Here is a 19,291-nt window from a genome sequence, read left to right as displayed (position 1 = left end):
AAAGTGCCACTTCGGTCATGAAATTGCTAACAGTAGATTTTCTCTTTTTCACTCATTTACTTGCGTACTTCATCATTTCAAGTAAAAAAGCCTTTTCAAGCGTAGGAAATGAAAAACTAATTGTCGGTCAAATGAAAAAAACCCAACTAAATAGGGCCCCAATCGTATCTCGTTCTGAAAGTATTTCGTCTCTGGGGCGTGTACATTTACAGGAACGAATTAATTCAAGGCAGATTTAAGTATGATGTGATAAAATAAGCGTACATTACAAATCATGTTTTCATTTTATCATATGTGTACCTTAGGATCAAAACCTGTCCAGGACTGTTCGGGATATCTGCTTGATTGCTGAATATTCATATCCGTCCACTGCATTAGATATAAGCAAATGTTGCACATGCAACGACCCACAGTTGAAACACACAGTGACAAATCTTTGACACTTCTCATGAATATGACAAACAGACTTCCCCCACACGCCGACTGGCGACTCACGCTATTCATAACTTGTTCGTGATGCACGAGTTCTCACGAATATGTGCGTGTTTAGCCCTGCGATGTTCAAATAAATGAGTCCAAAATGACTGCTTGTTTATTGCATGAATGTTAATGTCAACGGCGATTTTTGTGACGCTTGTATTTGTTTGTAAAACCTTTTTAAAATGATATTTCATGTAACCCTAGGGTTAAAGAAATCCGATGTTTTTCTGAAGCCTTCCTTTCGCAAATTCTGGTAATCTTTTGCGGTTTGTATCAGTCCACTTTGTATTAAGACCACTCAAAACACCATTTGCTGTAGACTGCGGAGTCTCTTATCCCGCACGGCTACCCGAGAATCCAATCCGAGTACTGTACTTTGCACCGCATTGAAATATCTATGAACTATCTAGGATATATTTTATGTTTCAAATGAACGTTGGGGACAGGGTGACCTTCTATGGTGCTGCAGTTTACTTTACAGAGTTGCGTCCAGTTGGCGTGCCAGGATTCTAATGTCCTGGGTTCGACTTCTTTCTTAGTCATAACCTTACTGAGTGTCATGACTCGCCATCAATAGCTGCAATATGGCTGACTCAGCGTAAAGATTCATTCACTCCCTCCCTCAGAAAGTGACTTAACTCTTAGACATGCCATGAAACTCTAGAGTATGACAGATCAAGGATCATAATCGCGGCCAACTTGGCAAGGGAGGCAACTCCATGCACTGGTAAAGGAGGCAGTTCGATAAGCCATTTACGCCTCTCCTTCAACCGTGTACAGATGTTGTTGTTTTGAAGCACTCCATAAAGGACTGAAGAAAAACAAATAACGCCTCTGAAAATGTCATCCGATCATTTGCAATAAAAAAAACTCTACAGGAATATCGTTTCTACATGCACTCTTCTACTTTAGAAACGTGCAAAAATATATTCTCTGCACGAGTTTAGATTGACACGGGCAAACAAAGTTTCAAACTTAGAAATAGATTAAAACGTACTTTATGTTTTATAAAGTTATCGACACTTTTCTATTCATCCATAATCCAGTTCGCTCTTCCCTACGGTACCTATCCATATAGATGTATTGAGATATATATAACATTATAGACCCTGCATTCGATTCGTATCGTGTAGCTGAACAGCTGTCTTTATGTTGAATTTCTTCATTTAAGATGAAACATATTCTTGATGACATTATATCAAGGGCGTGCGACATATTCTTTTGAAGTTCGCTCATGTAATTTTCCATTTCGACACAAAACAGCCAGGCAATCGAGCGCAGACTTCTGTTATAGAATAACTAACATCTCAAAGCCCTATCCAAAATTGTGTTAAAAGAGAGCTCTTTCATATTCAATAGAAGCTTTCCTGTTGTGTGTTGTAATTTAAATCTGTTGGGGAAAATGTATTGGTAAATTATGAATCAATGAGGTGAAGAATATTCTATCGTGAATTTATTAGATTACTATGACAATTATGCGGACAAGAGTATGTTCGACAACACAACCATAGCTTGACCCATGTAAATATATTCATCAGGGACAGTTCTAGTGGTCGATTAGTTGGACACTATAGCGTCTAAGTGACACATGCTTGGACAGAAATGTGTCACGACAAATTGTGCTGCTAATATGACAGATTGCTTTCTGAATCTTCACGATCCGGTATTATTTCTCACATTAAGACCCTTGATTCACAAAACTTTGTTGCATGGGCCATATTGGAGCTTGAGCTTCGTGGACTTGTCCCTGATACCTTACGGACATTACCTCCACCGGTGTAACTCCTACCAATGCTGCTGTGGTTGCAACTGCTAATCCTACTTCCACTGGTAGAGCTACGTGCATGTATTCCATGCTGCTACTACAATCACCCTTGGTCCGATCATGCTTCCAACAATAACACTTGCAACGTTCGCTCTTGCTTCTTGTAGAATTAACATTGCAATGATACACGTGTTACGACCACACTTGCTACGACCACTGTCACTATGACCACTCTTGCTACGACCACTGTTACTATGACCACTCTTGCTACGACCACTGTTACTATGACCACTCTTGCTACGACCACTGTTACTATGACCACTCTTGCTACGACCACTGTCACTATGACCACTCTTGCTACGACCACTGTTACTATGACCACTCTTGCTACGACCACTGTCACTATGACCACTCTTGCTACGACCACTGTTACTATGACCACTCTTGCTACGACCACTGTTACTATGCCCACTCTTGCTACGACCACTGTTACTATGACCACTCTTGCTACGACCACTGTTACTATGACCACTCTTGCTACGACCACTGTTACTATGCCCACTCTTGCTACGACCACTGTTACTATGACCACTCTTGCTACGACCACTGTTACTATGCCCACTCTTGCTACGACCACTGTTACTATGACTATTGTTACTATGACCTCTCTTGCTACGACCGTCCTTGTTACGACAATACCTGCTATGATCACAATTGTTATGACTACCCTTGTTTCGACAAAACGTGATACGGCCACCCTTGCTGGGACCACCCACACAACGACCACACTTGATCTTACCGCCCTTGCTGCGACTATTCTTGATACGACAAAGTTGATAAGATCACTAAAGCAACGATCGCCCTTGCTAAGACCACCCAAGCAACCAACACCCTTGCTACTACAGCCCTTGCAACGACTAAACTTGATACGACCATTCTTAAGTTGCTAATAGCCCACTTGCAACGAACACCCTTGCTACTACCGCCCTTGCAACGACTAAACTTGATACGACCATTCTTAAGTTGCTAATAGCCCACTTGCAACGAACACCCTTGCTACTACCGCCCTTGCAACGACTAAACTTGATACGACCATCATCAAGTTGCTTAGACCACGCATGCAACGATCACCCTTGCTACTTCAGCCATTGCAACGACTAAACTTTAGATGGCCATCATGGCTAAGACCACATTTTCCGCTACCGCTGTAGTACCACCCTTACAAAGACCACATTTTCCGCTACCGCTGTAGTACCACCCTTACAACGACCACATTTGCCGCTACCGCTGTAGTACCACCCTTACAACGACCACATTTGCGACGATCATTCTTGCTCCTATCACAATTGCATAGTTTTCTTGCAACGAAATCAGCAACATGACGAAAAGTCTGAGATGAACATATCAACACGCGGTTAAACAAATACGCATGCCCACTTTTAGATTCGAACGTGTCAACTTTGAAAAGTTTTCTGAAGCCTTTGACCCTAGATAACAATGAAATACAACCATGCTAATCCAGTTAAGTCCTCGAACCATGAAATACGACTGCATGAACCATGGCATCGTCAACATTCATAAATATTAAATGTTACAAATGATGCAATTTGAAGCATTCTTATTTGACCAACACCATGATACAGACCATCTCTCCCATGTTTGTCAAATTAGCCAATTAGAATAATGGTTTGTCAAAATGTATGACCAGTCACACTGTGCGTCATCACACCTTTCGGTTTGGGCGTAACCCTAATGGACCACTGGTTTCTCTGGTCAAGACGTTATTACGCAAATACTGTCGTGGTACAGCTGCAATGTTTCTGACAATATCGTTGAGCAACATTCATTCACGCACTCATGTGTAAATACACCACTTCACACTGAAAACTAAGAAAACACATTACGCTTTCAATAGTGATAGGTCACATGATAGCAACCCGAAGCCCTCAAATCGCCTCTGTATGCGCGTTACCGTCAAGCGGTAACACCTGTCAGAACCTCACCAAACAGCTATCGAACGAGAGCTCATCAAACAGGATGTAAGTGAGAAACTTGTATATCATTGTCTTAAGGTCTATTGTTCCACTTTCGCGCGTTCTCTCTCACCCTTTCTCTGCAATAATGATCTCTCTCAATTGATTAACCCTCTGGCCAATTGCTAATTTTCGCGATATTGTTTGTCTCTTTTTCACCCGTTTTTTTCGCAATAAAAGCTTGATAACAATACTTGGCCTGGAGAATGAAATCTATTGGGCCCCAGCTGCTTCGTTACAATGCTAAACTCCCCTGTGCCAATTGCTAACGATCTTGAAAACTTCGATTGTACTTTGTTTTGTATGTTTGTGTAAAGAAATCTTTACAGTCTAATCGGAAATGCATGTCAGCGACAGGTTGTCCATTCTGAGAGAATTAAACATGGATGTTAAACAGAAGTGGAGAAAAAAGTCCTTCATTCTAATCGTGCAAAGTAAAGAAGACATTGCATGCACATTTAGATTAAGAATTCGCTGTGTGTTGTTTCAATATTTAATGAAGCCTGACACGAAAGCAAGAGATCGTAACTAGTAAGAGCGCTTCAAATATATGGTCACGGGCTGATGCGAACTTTTATCGGTTACGTCAATCAACAACGTAAATTTGGCTATGTGTGATTTCAATAATGTAATGATTATTATTCGTACCAGTGGGTCTTATTTAAAGATTAAAACACATAGACTACATTAAATCGAACAACATGTGAGACTTCTGGTTCAACATCCGTCCATGTGTATCTGACCTGTTGTCACATGTGAGTGGGTGAGTACAATGTGACGACGCATTATATTGTGTCAGTGTATAATGTGATATGGCCTATTGTCATATGTGAGTGGGTGAGTGCATTGTGACGACACATTATATTGTGTCAGTGTATAATGTGATGTGGCCCATTGTCACATGTGAGTGGATGAGTACAATGTAACGACACATTATATTGTGTCAGTGTATAATGTGATGTGACCTGTTGTGAGATGTGAGTGGGTGAGTACAATGTGACGACGCATTATATTGTGTCAGTGTATAATGTGATGTGGCCTGTTGTGAGATGTGAGTGGGTGAGTACAATGTGACGACGCATTATATTGTGTCAGTGTATAATGTGATGTGGCCTGTTGTGAGATGTGAGTGGGTGAGTACAATGTGACGACGCATTATATTGTGTCAGTGTATAATGTGATGTGGCCTGTTGTCATATGTGAGTGGGCGAGTACAATGTGACGACACATTATATTGTGTCAGTGTATAATGTGATGTGGCCTATTGTCATATGTGAGTGGGTGAGTACAATGTGACGACGCATTATATTGTGTCAGTGTATTATGTGACGTGGCCTATTGTGAGATGTGAGTGGGTGAGTACAATGTGACGACACATTATATTGTGTCAGTGTATAATGTGATGTGGCCTGTTCTGAGATGTGAGTGGGTGAGTACAATGTGACGACGCATTATTTTGTGTCAGTGTATAATGTGATGTGGCCTGTTGTGAGATGTGAGTGGGTGAGTACAATGTGACGACGCATTATTTTGTGTCAGTGTATAATGTGATGTGGCCTGTTGTCATATGTGAGTGGGTGAGTACAATGTGACGACACATTATATTGTGTCAGTGTATAATGTGATGTGGCCTATTGTGAGATGTGAGTGGGTGAGTACAATGTGACGACGCATTATATTGTGTCAGTGTATAATGTGATGTGGCCTATTGTGAGATGTGAGTGGGTGAGTACAATGTGACGACACATTATATTGTGTCAGTGTATAATGTGATGTTGCCTATTGTGAAATGTGAGTGGGTGAGTACAATGTGACGACACATTATATTGTGTCAGTGTATAATGTGATGTTGCCTATTGTGAGATGTGAGTGGGTGAGTACAATGTGACGACACATTATATTGTGTCAGTGTATAATGTGATGTGGCCTATTCTGAGATGTGAGTGGGTGAATACAATGTGACGACGCATTATATTGTGTCAGTGTATAATGTGATGTGGCCTATTGTCATATGTGAGTGGGTGAGTACAATGTGACGACGCATTATATTGTGTCAGTGTATAATGTGATGTGGCCTATTGTTTCTTTTGGATAAGGCGTAAAGTGTCTCTGTACTATGGCCTAACGTGTCATTGTAATATTGCCTATTGTGGAAATGTTAAATGGCGTACTGTGTCATTGTGATAAGGAGTCCTGTGTCACTGTGATATGGCGTATTGTGTCACTGTGATATTGCGTATTGTGTCACTGTGATATGGCGTATTGTGTCACTGTGAAAAGGAGTCTTGTGTCACTGTGATATGGAGATTTGTGTCACTGTGATATGGCGTATTGTGTCACTGTGATATGGCGTATTGTGTCACTGTGATAGGAGTCTTGTATCACTGTGATAAGGAGTCTTGTGTCACTGTGATAAGGAGATTTGTGTCACTGTGATAGAGCGTATTGTGTCACTGTGATATGGCGTATCGTGTCACTGTGATATGGCGTATTGTGTCACAGTGATAAGGAGTCTTGTGTCATTGTGATAAGGAGTCTTGTGTCACTGTGATATGGCGTATTGTGTCACTGTGATATGACGTATTGTGTCACTGTGATAAGGAATCTTGTGTCACTGTGATAAGGAGTCTTGTGTCACTGTAACATGACGTATTGTGTCACTGTGATAAGGAGTCTTGTGTCACTGTGATAAGGAGTCTTGTGTCACTGTGATAAGGAGTCTTGTGTCACTGTAACATGACGTATTGTGTCACTGTGATAAGGAGTCTTGTGTCACTGTGATAAGGAGTCTTGTGTCACTGTGATAAGGAGTCTTCTGTCACTGTTATATGAAGTCTTGTGTCACTGTGATAAGGCGCATTGTGTCACTGTGATGAGGAGATTTGTGTCACTGTTATATAACGTATTGTCTCACTGTGATATGGAGTCTTTTGTCACTGATAAGGAGTATTGTGTCACTGTGATAAGGTGTGTTGTGTCACTGTGATAAGGAGTCTTGTGTTACTGTGATAAGGAGTCTTGTGTCACTGTGATATGGCCTATTTTGTCACCGTGAAAAAGAGTCTTTGTGTCACTGTAATATGGCGTATTCTGTCACTGTGATAAGGAGTATTGTGTCACTGTGATATGGCGTATTTTGTCACTGTGATATGGCGTATTGTGTCACTGTGATATGGAGTCTTTGTGTCACTGTGATAAGGAGATTTGTGTCACTGTGATAAGACTCTTGTGTCACTGTGATCAGAAGTCTTGTGTCACTGTGATATGACGTATAGTGTCATTGTAATAAGGAGTCGTGTGTCACTGTGATAAGGAGTATTGTGTCACTGTGATATGGCGTTTTGCGTCACTGTGATAAGGAATCTTTTGTCACTGTGATCAGGCGTAATGTGTCACTTTGATAAGGAGATTTGTGTCACTGTGATAAGGAGTCTTGTGTCACTGTGATAAGGAGTCTTGTGCCACTGTTATATGGAGTCTTGTGTCACTGTGATAAGGCGTATTGTGTCACTGTGAAAAGGAGTCTTGTGTCACTGTGATATGGCGTATTGTGTAACTGTGATAGGAGTCTTGTGTCACTGTGATATGGCGTATTGTCTCAATGTGATATGGCGTATTGTGTCACTGTGATATGGAGTCTTTGTGTCACTGTGATAAGGAGATTTTTGTCACTTTGATATGGCGTATTGTGTTACTGTGATAAGGAGTCTTGCGTCACTGTGATAAGGAGATTTGTGCCACTGTGATAAGGAGTCTTGTATCACTGTGATATGACGTATTGTGTCACTGTGATAAGGAGTCTTGTGTCACTGTGATAAGGAGTCTTGTGTCACTGTGATAAGGATTCTTGTGTCACTGTTATATTGAGTCTTGTGTCACTGTGATAAGGCGTATTGTGTCACTGTGATGAGGAGATTTGTGTCACTGTGATAAGGCGTATTGTGTCACTGTGATATGGAGTCTTGTGTCACTGATAAGGAGTATGGTGTCACTGTGATAAGGTGTGTTGTGTCACTGTGATAAGGAGTCTTGTGTTACTGTGATAAGGAGTCTTGTGTCACTGTGATATGGCCTATTGTGTCACTGTGAAAAAGAGTCTTTGTGTCACTGTGATAAGGGGTCTTGTGCCACTGTGATATGACATATTGTGTCACTGCGATATGGCGTATTGTGTCACTGTGATATGACATATTGTGTCACTGTGATATGGCGTATTGTGTCACTGTGATATTGAGTCTTTGTGTCACTGTGATAAGGAGGTTTGTGTCACTGTGATAAGGAGTCTTGTGTCACTGTGATAAGGAGTCTTGTGTCACTGTGATATGACGTATTGTGTCACTGTGATAAGGAGTATTGTGTCACTGTGATATGACATATTGTGTCACTGTGATATGGCGTATTGTGTCACTGTGATATTGAGTCTTTGTGTCACTGTGATAAGGAGGTTTGTGTCACTGTGATAAGGAGTCTTGTGTCACTGTGATAAGAAGTCTTGTGTCACTGTGATATGACGTATTGTTTCACTGTAATAAGGAGTCTTGTGTCCTTGCGATAAGGAGTATTGTGTCACTGTGATATGGCGTTTTGCGTTACTGTGATAAGGAATCTTGTGTCATTGTGATGAGGCGTATTGTATTACTTTGATAAGGAGATTTGCGTCACTGTAATATGGAGTCTTGTGTCACTGTGATAAGGCGTATTGTGTCACTGTGATGAGGAGATTTGTGTCACTGTGATAAGGCGTATTGTGTCACTGTGATATGGAGTCTTGTGTCACTGACAAGGAGTATGGTGTCACTGTGATAAGGTGTGTTGTGTCACTGTGATAAGGAGTCTTGTGTTACTGTGATAAGGAGTCTTGTGTCACTGTGATATGGCCTATTGTGTCACTGTGAAAAAGAGTCTTTGTGTCACTGTGATATGGCGTATTGTGTCACTGTGATAAGGGGTCTTGTGCCACTGTGATATGACATATTGTGTCACTGCGATATGGCGTATTGTGTCACTGTGATATGGAGTCTTTGTGTCACTGTGATAAGGAGGTTTGTGTCACTGTGATAAGGAGTCTTGTGTCATTGTGATAAGAAGTCTTGTGTCACTGTGATATGACGTATTGTTCCACTGTGATAAGGAGTCTTTGTGTCACTGTGATAAGGAGGTTTGTGTCACTGTGATAAGGAGTCTTGTGTCGCTGTGATAAGAAGTCTTGTGTTACTGTGATATGACGTATTGTTTCACTGTAATAAGGAGTCTTGTGTCATTGTGATAAGGAGTATTGTGTCACTGTGATATGGCGTTTTCCGTTACTGTGATAAGGAATCTTGTGTCATTGTGATAAGGCGTATTGTGTCACTTTGATAAGGAGATTTGTGTCACTGTGATAAGGAGTCTTGTGTCACTGTGATAAGGAGTCTTGTGCCACTGTTATATGGAGTCTTGTGTCACTGTTATATGACGTATTGTGTCACTGTGATATGGAGTCTTGTGTCACTGATAAGGAATCTTGTGTCACTGTGATAGGGCGTATTGTGTCACTTTGATAAGGAGATTTGTGTCACTGTGATAAGGAGTCTTGTGTCACTGTGATAAGGAGTCTTGTGTCACTGTTATATGGAGTCCTTTGTCACTGTGATAAGGCGCATTGTGTCACTGTGATAAGGAGATTTGTGTCACTGTGGTTTGGCGTATTGTGTCATTGTGATAAGGAGACTTGTGTCATTGTGATATGGCGTATTGTGTCACTGTGATAAGGTGTGTTGTGTCACTGTGATAAGGAGTATTGTGTCACTGTGATAAGGAGTCTTGTGTCACTGTGATATGGCCTATTGTGTCACTCTGATAAGGAGTCTTGTGTCACTGTGATATGGGCTATTGTGTCATTGTGATCAGGAGTCTTGTGTCACTGTGATATGGCGTATTGTGTCACTGTGATATGGAATCTTGTGTCACTGTGATAAGGCGTATTGTGTCACTTTGATAAGGAGATTTGTGTCACTGTTATATGGAGTCTTGTGTCACTGTGATAAGGCGTATTGTGTCACTGTGATATGGAGATTTGTGTCATTGTTATATGACGTATTGTGTCAATGTGATATGGAGTCTTGTGTCACTGATAAGGAGTATTGTGTCACTGTGATAAGGTGTGTTGTGTCACTGTGATAAGGAGTCTTGTGTCACAGTGATATGGCCTATTGTGTCACTCTGATAAGGAGTCTTGTGTCACTGTGATATGGGCTATTGTGTCATTGTGATCAGGAGTCTTGTGTCACTGTGATATGGCGTATTGTGTCACTGTGATATGGAATCTTGTGTCACTGTGATAAGGCGTATTGTGTCACTTTGATAAGGAGATTTGTGTCACTGTTATATGGAGTCGTGTGTCACTGTTATATTACGTATTGTGTCACTGTGATATGGAGTCTTGTGTCACTGATAAAGAGTCTTGTGTCACTGTGATAAGGAGTCTTGTGTCACTGTGATATGGCGTATTGTGTCACTGTAATAAGGAGTATTGTGTCACTGTGATAAGGAGTATTGTGTCACTGTGATCTGGCGTTTTGCATCCCTGTGATATGGCGTATTGTGTCACTGTGATAGGGAGTCTTTGTGTCACTGTGATAAGGAGGTTTGTGTCACTGTGATAAGAGGCTTGTGTCACTGTGATAAGAAGTCTTGTTTCACTGTGATATGACCTATTGTGTCATTGTAATAAGGAGTCTTGTGTCACTGTGATAAGGAGCATTGTGTCACTGTGATATGGCGTTTTGCGTTACTGTGATAAGGAATCTTGTGTCACAGTGATAAGGCGTATTGTGTCACTTTGATAAGGAGATTTGTGTCACTGTGATATGGAGTCTTGTGTCACTGTAATAAGGAGTATTGTGCCACTGTTATATGGAGTCTTGTGTCACTGTGATAAGGCGTATTGTGTAACTGTGATGAGGAGATTTGTGTCACTGTATTAAGGAGTCTTGTGTCACTGTGATGAGGAGTCTTGTGCCACTGTTATATGGAGTCTTGTGTCACTGTGATAAGGCGTATTGTGTCACTGTGATAAGGAGATTTGTGTCACTGTTATATGGCGTATTGTGTCACTGTAATATGGAGTCTTGTGTCACTGTGATAAGGAGTATTGTGTCACTGTGATAAGGTGTTTTGTGTCACTGTGATAAGGAGTCTTGTGTTACTGTGATAAGGAGTCTTGTGTCACTGTGATATGGCCTATTGTGTCACTGTGTAAAGGAGTCTTGTGTCACTGTGATATGGCGTATTGTGTCATTGTGATAAGGAGTCTTGTGTCACTGTGATATGGCGTATTGTGTCACTGTGATATGGCGTTTTGTGTCACTGTGATATGGAGTCTTTGTGTCACCGTGATAAGGAGAATTGTGTCACTTTGATATGGCGTATTGTGTCACTGTGATAAGGAGTCTTGTTTCACTGTGATAAGGAGTATTGTGTCACTGTGATAAGAAGTCTTGTGTCACTGTGATATGACGTATTGTGTCACTGTAATAAGGAGTCTTGTGTCACTGTGATAAGGAGTATTGTGTCACTGTGATATGGCGTTTTGCGTCACTGTGATAAGGAATCTTGTGTCACTGTGATAAGGCGTATTGCGTCACTGTGATAAAGAATCTTGTGTCACTGTGATAAGGCGTATTGTGTCACTGTGATAAGGAGATTTCGGTCACTGTGATATGGCGTATTGTGTCAATGTGATATGGCGTATTGTGTTTCTGTGATAAGGAGATTTGTGCCACTGTGATATGACGTATTGTGTCACTGTGATATGACGTATTGTGTCACTGTGATATGGAGTGTTGTGTCACTGTGATAAGGAGTGTTGTGTCACTGTGATAAGGCGTCTTGTGTCACTATGATATCGAGTTTTCTGTCACTGTGATAAGGAGTCTTGTGTCGCTGTGATATGGCGTATTGTGTCACTGTGATATGACGTATTGTGTTACTGTGATAAGGCGTATTGTGTCACTGTGATAAGGAGATTTGTGTCACTGTGATATGACGTATTGTGTCACTGTGATATGACGCATTGTGTCACTGTGATATGGAGTGTTGTGTCACTGTGATAAGGAGTGCTGTGTCACTGTGATAAGGAGATTTCTGTCACTGTGATATGACGTATTGTGTCACTGTCATATGACGTATTGTGTCACTGCAATAAAACCATTTTTCACTGTGATAAGGAGTTTTGTGTCACTGTGATAAGGAGTCTTGTGTCACTGTGATAAGGAGTCTTGTGTCACTGTGATATGGAGTGTTTTGTCACTGTGATAAGGAGTGTTGTGTCACTATGATATCGAGTCTTCTGTCACTGTGATAAGGAGTCGTGTGTCACTGTGATATGGCTTATTGTGTCACTGTGATATGACGTATTGTGCCACTGTGATATGACGTATTGTGTCACTGTGATATGACGTATTGTGTCACTGTGATATCGAGTCTTGTGTCACTGTGATATGACCTATTGTGTCACTTTGATATCGAGTCTTGTGTCACTGTGATATGGCGTTTTGTGTCACTGTGATAAGGGGTTTGTGTCACTGTGATATGGCATATTGTGTCACTGTGATACGGCGTATTGTGTCACTGTGATATGGCGTATGGTGTCACTGTGATATGGAGGCTTGTGTGACTGTGTAATGGCGTATTGAGTCACTGTGATAAGGAGTCTTTTGTCACTGTGATATGGTGTCTTGTGTAACTCTGATTAGGCGTATTGTGTCACTGAGATATGGAGTATTGTGTCACTAGGATATTGCGCATTTCACTGGCACTTCGTGCAATAACTGAAAACTGTTCTAAGTGGCGTTAAACCTATCTCACTTGATCACTCGCCCATCTACGTCTTTATACCACAGTTAGCAATAGAAAAAAACAACAAAACCTTTGAAATATCCAAGTGTGAAATATCATGATTTGAAATGAAAGCACGAGTGAACGCTCACACAATAGCAATGACGCATGCATCATATGTCGTAATTATCTAATTGTTTCTTATTACATCCATTAACTTTCGCTTTTTATTATGTTGTGCCATTGAGTTGACATGCTGTACAATGTTGCGAGACTCCCGTGGTCCTCGGCTTACAAGATCTACATAAGACAAGGATGGGCAGCCAGTAAAGCATGTTATCTTGTTACTCTTGCTGATATCATTACTGGAAGTTTAGCATTATAATAAGATCGTTTGTAAATGATGCCGAAACAGGGTCATCTGCGGAGACATTATAAATCATTTTAGTAAAGAAACGTAATCTTGTTTAAGTAAGGTGATCATTTTGCAGCCATTGACGTCGAGAATGTTTTTTTTCGAGAATTCATCAATGTTTCATAATTACCTTTTAGTAAGAGCGTTGAGTCTTTTACTCAATTTGCAGAGATTGCGTTTTTCCGCATTCTAAGCACGACAAAAGTCTCATTTTTGTGAGAAAAGTGATACTTTGGAGAAACATATGCTCTCCAAGAAATCTATAGGGACAGTCCCCACTTGAAGCCGACTGAAGGATCCTTAATAAGGCTGATTTTCCAACTCCGGTTTGACATTTCGAAATCAATACGAGAAGTTTTAAGAAAAAAAAGAAGCAAAAAGGATGAAATGCCGGAGGCAGCAAAATGTATCTTCTTTATCTTCTTCCTTGGAATACGGACGCTGAAACCATCGGGCCCTACACTGGTGTGACTGACAGTCTCATTTGTGATCCATTTCACTGTAACGACCATTTTTGTCTTCTCTTTCTGGTTTTGTGTGTGACGGCGACTTTCCATCCACGCTGAAATTATCGATCAGATATTTTGTTTTGATTTCTTTTTACGGTGAGGAATAACAAAGGACCTGGCAAGCGATACAGAATGTATTTGCGGGGCTTGAGAGCCAGAGAAGTAAGAATCCAAACGACACAATTACATCTGTATAATCACAATCAGAAACTTGGTCTTTCATGCGATTATTTATCCATATTAATCAATGTTATGAATAGGCTTCTGGTTTGGAGAGAGACGTGGGCTTGAAGATCTGAACGATTGGAGATACAGCCGACATTGAAGATAAACGCGTCAAGCACTACAACTCCTTGAATCTTTTTGCAAGGTGTCTAATCATTTGTTGAAATTTAAAGATTCTCAGATGAGGTTATCAATTCGCGGTTTATCAAACGAATAATTACTTTTAAATATGTCATGTTTTATTCACATGTGTTATCCAATAGGAATTGATAATCAATCCCAGAATGAGTGAGTCTTGTTTTAAGCCGCTTTTACACGTTAACGTTTTTATCATTGGATCCATGCCGTATTCCGCCTTGAACATTGATGTACGTGTCGTTTTTCAAGTCACACACGTGTTGGAGACTTACGTTTTGATGAGTAGCTTGTGTGTTCCATTTTCGATATGGTTATTTGATGAAGGGTGTTCTTATGTGTTTCTTTGTTTAACGCCGCACTCAGCAATATCCCAGCTAGATGAAGGCAGTCTGTAAATTATCGAGTCTGGACCAGACTATGCAGTGATTGACATCACGAGAATCGAACTTCGAAATTGGATAATGATGACATGCATCAACCAAGTCATCGAGTCCGACCACCGACTCCGCTAGTTACGACAAGTATGGGTTGGTGAAGGTCAATTCTAATCCGGATCTTCACGGGTGAAGCATATTCTTGGTTCATGGGATATGATGTAATGGTCACGGTGGTGTTCTTGGTGTTCCTTGCATTTCCTAGGTGAACACCAACCGAATAGTACTGTAATGTTCGACTAGCTGTTTAACGTCACACTCACTCACCGAGAAGGGGAAGAGACAGTAGACATGCCAATATGACTCTGAAGATGGCACTGCGTTACATATCATTTACCGGATAGCATGTTTCTTTCTTAATTTTTTATAACTAGATAAATTTTGTTTTTATCACATTATCTGATAGAATCCTGGATTTATTTCATGCATATGAGGGTTATAGTTCTATCATTTCTTGACGTCTTCTTGAAGTCACTATCATAAATATCTTCGAAAGCGGGCCTAGTACGTAATCCAATGTACGGTTAATATGAGATGGATTATTTGATTGGATTGTCGGATTTTGAGTTTTAAGTCAAATAGTATTTGTTTGACTAGTCAACATAAGATCACATTTTGAAATGATCGCATGGAAACTTAATAAGCTTTTTAATTGACTATTTATCGAAATATTTTATTTTTTCTTGCAATGATTAAATTAACCACATTTGTCATTCCTTATCGTAATTACGCTTTCATATTTTTCAGATTACAACGAATCATTCAGATATTTTTTACAATATGTAACTTCGTTGTCTACACTCTTCAAAAGGAGAAACGGCACAGGTAGTATGTAGTTCATTGAACCTGACTACACAAAAAATCCGGTATATAAATTTGATATATGTTATTGGAAAATGTTGGTGGCCTGATATTCGACAAACGGTGCGTCAAAACGCAGCCATTGTCGATTTGCTATGTCGTAAACGGCATTGTTTTCACACTTGTTAAAAAATGTCATGGATGAAAACAGTAAAGCAAAATGCACGTGCACGTGGCATTCGTAGCTCGTGGTAGTGGCTATAAAAAAGGCAAGCATAAGCCAATAATTTGTCATTCATTTGTCAACATTTGTTAAGTTCGAAAATGCCGAGACTCAGCGCTGCCGATCGGAACATCGCCATAGGACGTATCCAAAGAGGGGAATCGCAGTCTTCTGTTGCACGCCAACGTCCACCACAGCACAATTTGCCGCCTTTGTGACCGATACACACAGTTCACTGCAGACCGTCCGAGAACCGGTCGACCAAGAGTTACCACCCCTGCACAGGATCGCTACATTCGACTGTTCCACCTACGTCATCGCAATGCCACAGCTACGGAGACTGCAGGACGCATCTCTGGTTTGAGGAGGATATCGGACCGGACTGTCAGGAACCTTCTTCGAGAGTCCGGAATCCGACCCAGAAGGCCAGTTATCGTCCCTGTTTTGCAACAGATCCATCGACAGCGACTCTTGCGTTGGTGCCATACCTTACAGCCTTGGAATTTGAGAACTGGAGACGAGTATGGTCTAGCGATGAATCACGATTTCTTCTCACCGGCGAGATGGAAGACACGGTGTTTATCGTCATCGAAATGAGCGTTTAGCCAAAGATTGTGTACGTGAATTCGACAATTTTGGTGGCGGAAGTGTCATGGTCATGTCAACTTTCATATTTGTATCTATGATATTTAATTAAATATATCGACTTTATTAGGTCCAATAATTTTACTAAACATCTACCTGTGCGTTTCTTTTTTGAATGAGGTAAACGACTAAACATCCGACTGCGGTATGAGATTAACAATAATCCGCATAATCTACATCGTCAGGGGGCGTCGGTGTGGTGTGTGTGTGCGTCAACCAACTCGGACACATGTAACATTAGCACTGATAAACGTCGTGAGGGAGTAATGGGATCATGAGGAAAAAATTTGCACCCAGATAACCATGCAGACGGAGTTGTCTACCCTTAGACCGCAGCGCCAACAGCATCTGCTAGACACAGTGAACTGAAGACACATGGTCTGATGATACAGTTGCCCTCGATAGACTTCTGGTGATGACATAGGTCCTTTTTTATTGCTTAATTGGAATCTTGAGATACATGAAATCTGTTCTGCGTCATGTGTACATAGATTATAATGTTATGGAAAGGGGGAAATGAAACATGGAAATATGCTGTTTAGACTATTTGCTTTACCAAACCCCATGATGTCCTATTGATTAGGTGTAATGTGATATCCCCGTAGCCTTGAGAGACTCATTATATCTTCATGGAATATAGATCACTAATGCATTTGAGCGAAGCTGATATCTTGTATTATATAAATGTATATTTTACATTCGCTCTTTGACATGAGGACTGATGAAATATTAATGGGTTTGTTAATTGGTATGTGAGATGAGGTGAAATGGCATTTAACGTCGCGTTCAAGATTAATGTACCACTAAAGCGTTTGCATGCGTGCGTTCGTGCGTGCGTGCGTGCGTGCGTGTATGTGTGTGTCATCATACACTGGTCCGGTTTTATAGTTCCAGCCAAATTAGATATACCATGTCACAGTTTAACATGAATACCCTAGTATTCAGACACAGTTTACGGACTCCGAGGGGACCAGTCCTTGTTTTAGCCCCTTACTGCCGAGTGCCATCTTTTAACGTCTTTAGGTATGACGCGGCCGGGCATCGAACCCCCGACCTTCCGCACTCCGGGCAGACTGATTGGTATGTAATACATGAGTCGGGTATACGAGTGAAGGACATCACCTTATTCATCACTTTCCCTCTCTCTGTAGCTGTTCAGCACTTACACGGCGTGTCAGCTCAACGCGGCATGCACGTCGTTTACTCAGGTGAAATCCACGCGTGTGGTGTTGCAAAAATCAAGGAATCGGTGTATTTTAATTTTGGGATTCAAACCAACCTCAGGTTATTCTCCACCTAAGGGGCATAACTCTACACAGATAGCTATGACGCCGGGTTAAGGCGGTGTGGGGTAATATGTCTACATGATCAGTCACGTAAACCTTTTCCTTATTTTTCTCTTACAATTAATAATGATTCTTTTGTCGCATTCTTTTCTAGATCGATCTGGCTTTGGATGGTCAGAGGGGGGAAGAGTGCTTGACTATGAGAATGATTTCCATCATAACCATGTATTGATTTCCATCATAACCATGTATTGATTTCCATCATAACCATGTATTGATTTCCATCATAACCATGTATTGATTTCCATCATAACCATGTATTAGAAACTTGTGATGCCGTCTATTGTTTTCGGAGGTTCTGACATTCATATAATCATCTGTCAAGATCCTTATTATCTAGTTCAACTATGTGCGTGCCACGTGTGAGTCGAGATTAACAAACGTAATATGAACATACACCTCCACTATAGTAGGTGTTTATAAACATTATAAAACACTTGTGTCCCCTCTGTTCAGTGTTCATGATCATAACCCCCTTCCTCCAATATGGTAAGTTTTCATACCTGCAGTTTAAAATAACTCACGTACCTGGGATGGGAACTCAGTCATTGTGGAGCTATGTTTATAAGGAAACGTTTTTGAAGTCATTCTTTGTAAATGTGTTAAACATGATTTGTTAGGGTGGTATGAAGTATCTTGGTTTTTGAACCATCGTCATAAACTGAAATGTTCAATCGAGGCTAAATGAATTTCATACACATAAATTTCAATCTACATTGTTACAGCAAGGTCTCCCAGACTCAAGAGAATAAATTCCAAAAGCAGCCCAACTTAAGTCTAGAATTAGACAAACGTATAGTCTGTGAAATCATATATTACACAATATATTTCACTCCTCCAAAATTAAAACAGATAATTTCCATGATGTTGTGGAATAGAGCTGGCTAGAGCTGGCTAGACTCGCTGTTATACATATATATAAATATATATATATATATATATATATATATATATATATATATATATATATATATCTAGATTGGGGTTGTGTTCATAGTTATGGTACAGGTCTAGTCTAGAATGAGTGGGCAAGTCTAGTTACAAGCATCGTTCTGCGCTACATTTGAATTGTATTTTTTGGCAGATATATATTTATAAATAAGATTACTTTAATTCTGGGACTGAATGTTATTCTAACCAGGCGGTTGCATATGATACTAACAAGACGCCGGTTAAGTCTACTTCTGTTTTGTTGCAGACTTGATCGTTATGTGTCGGAATCTAAGCAAGACTAAATATTCTCCATTGTGCTCTGTTGTGCTTGATATTGTACACCCTTGATCTCCAACTGAGAGACTCGGGGCTAACTTTCAATCACCTGTATTACCTGGGGCTTTCAGTGCCAAGCAGAACCCCAGAGTCGTGTATTATCCCACACTTTGGGAATAACCGTTTGGTTTTTGATGTTCTAAAACATTAATCAAGCCCCTGTTCAACTGAAAAAAATGTGTATGCCTCGC

General features: G+C 40.6%; 1 protein-coding gene across 1 annotated transcript; it reads right to left on the bottom strand.

Annotated features, from left to right (window-relative positions):
• Window positions 1–2,316: 2,316 nt before the first annotated feature.
• Window positions 2,317–18,380, bottom strand: LOC124139861 (protein rtoA-like). Its single transcript, XM_046507243.2, has 2 exons — window positions 18,360–18,380; window positions 2,317–2,928 (listed from the first exon to the last, which is right to left on the bottom strand). The coding sequence occupies exons 1-2, from the start codon at window positions 18,378–18,380 to the stop codon at window positions 2,317–2,319; spliced, it is 633 nt and encodes a 210-aa protein (XP_046363199.2).
• Between the last annotated feature and the right edge of the window lie 911 nt (window positions 18,381–19,291).

Source organism: Haliotis rufescens, unplaced genomic scaffold (assembly GCF_023055435.1).
Source record: "Haliotis rufescens isolate VD_foot unplaced genomic scaffold, xgHalRufe1.0.p SCAF_7, whole genome shotgun sequence".
NCBI lineage: Eukaryota > Metazoa > Mollusca > Gastropoda > Lepetellida > Haliotidae > Haliotis > Haliotis rufescens.
This window is presented reverse-complemented; position numbering and strand designations above follow the sequence as displayed.

Coding starts and splice junctions, on each gene's coding strand:
- LOC124139861 (XM_046507243.2), bottom strand. CDS start 18,380: ATGACTGAGTTCCCATCCCAG. Junction 2,929..18,359: donor TGACTGAGTTCCCATCCCAG/GTACGTGAGTTA, acceptor TGTCGTAACAAG/GACGGTCGTAGCAAGAGAGG.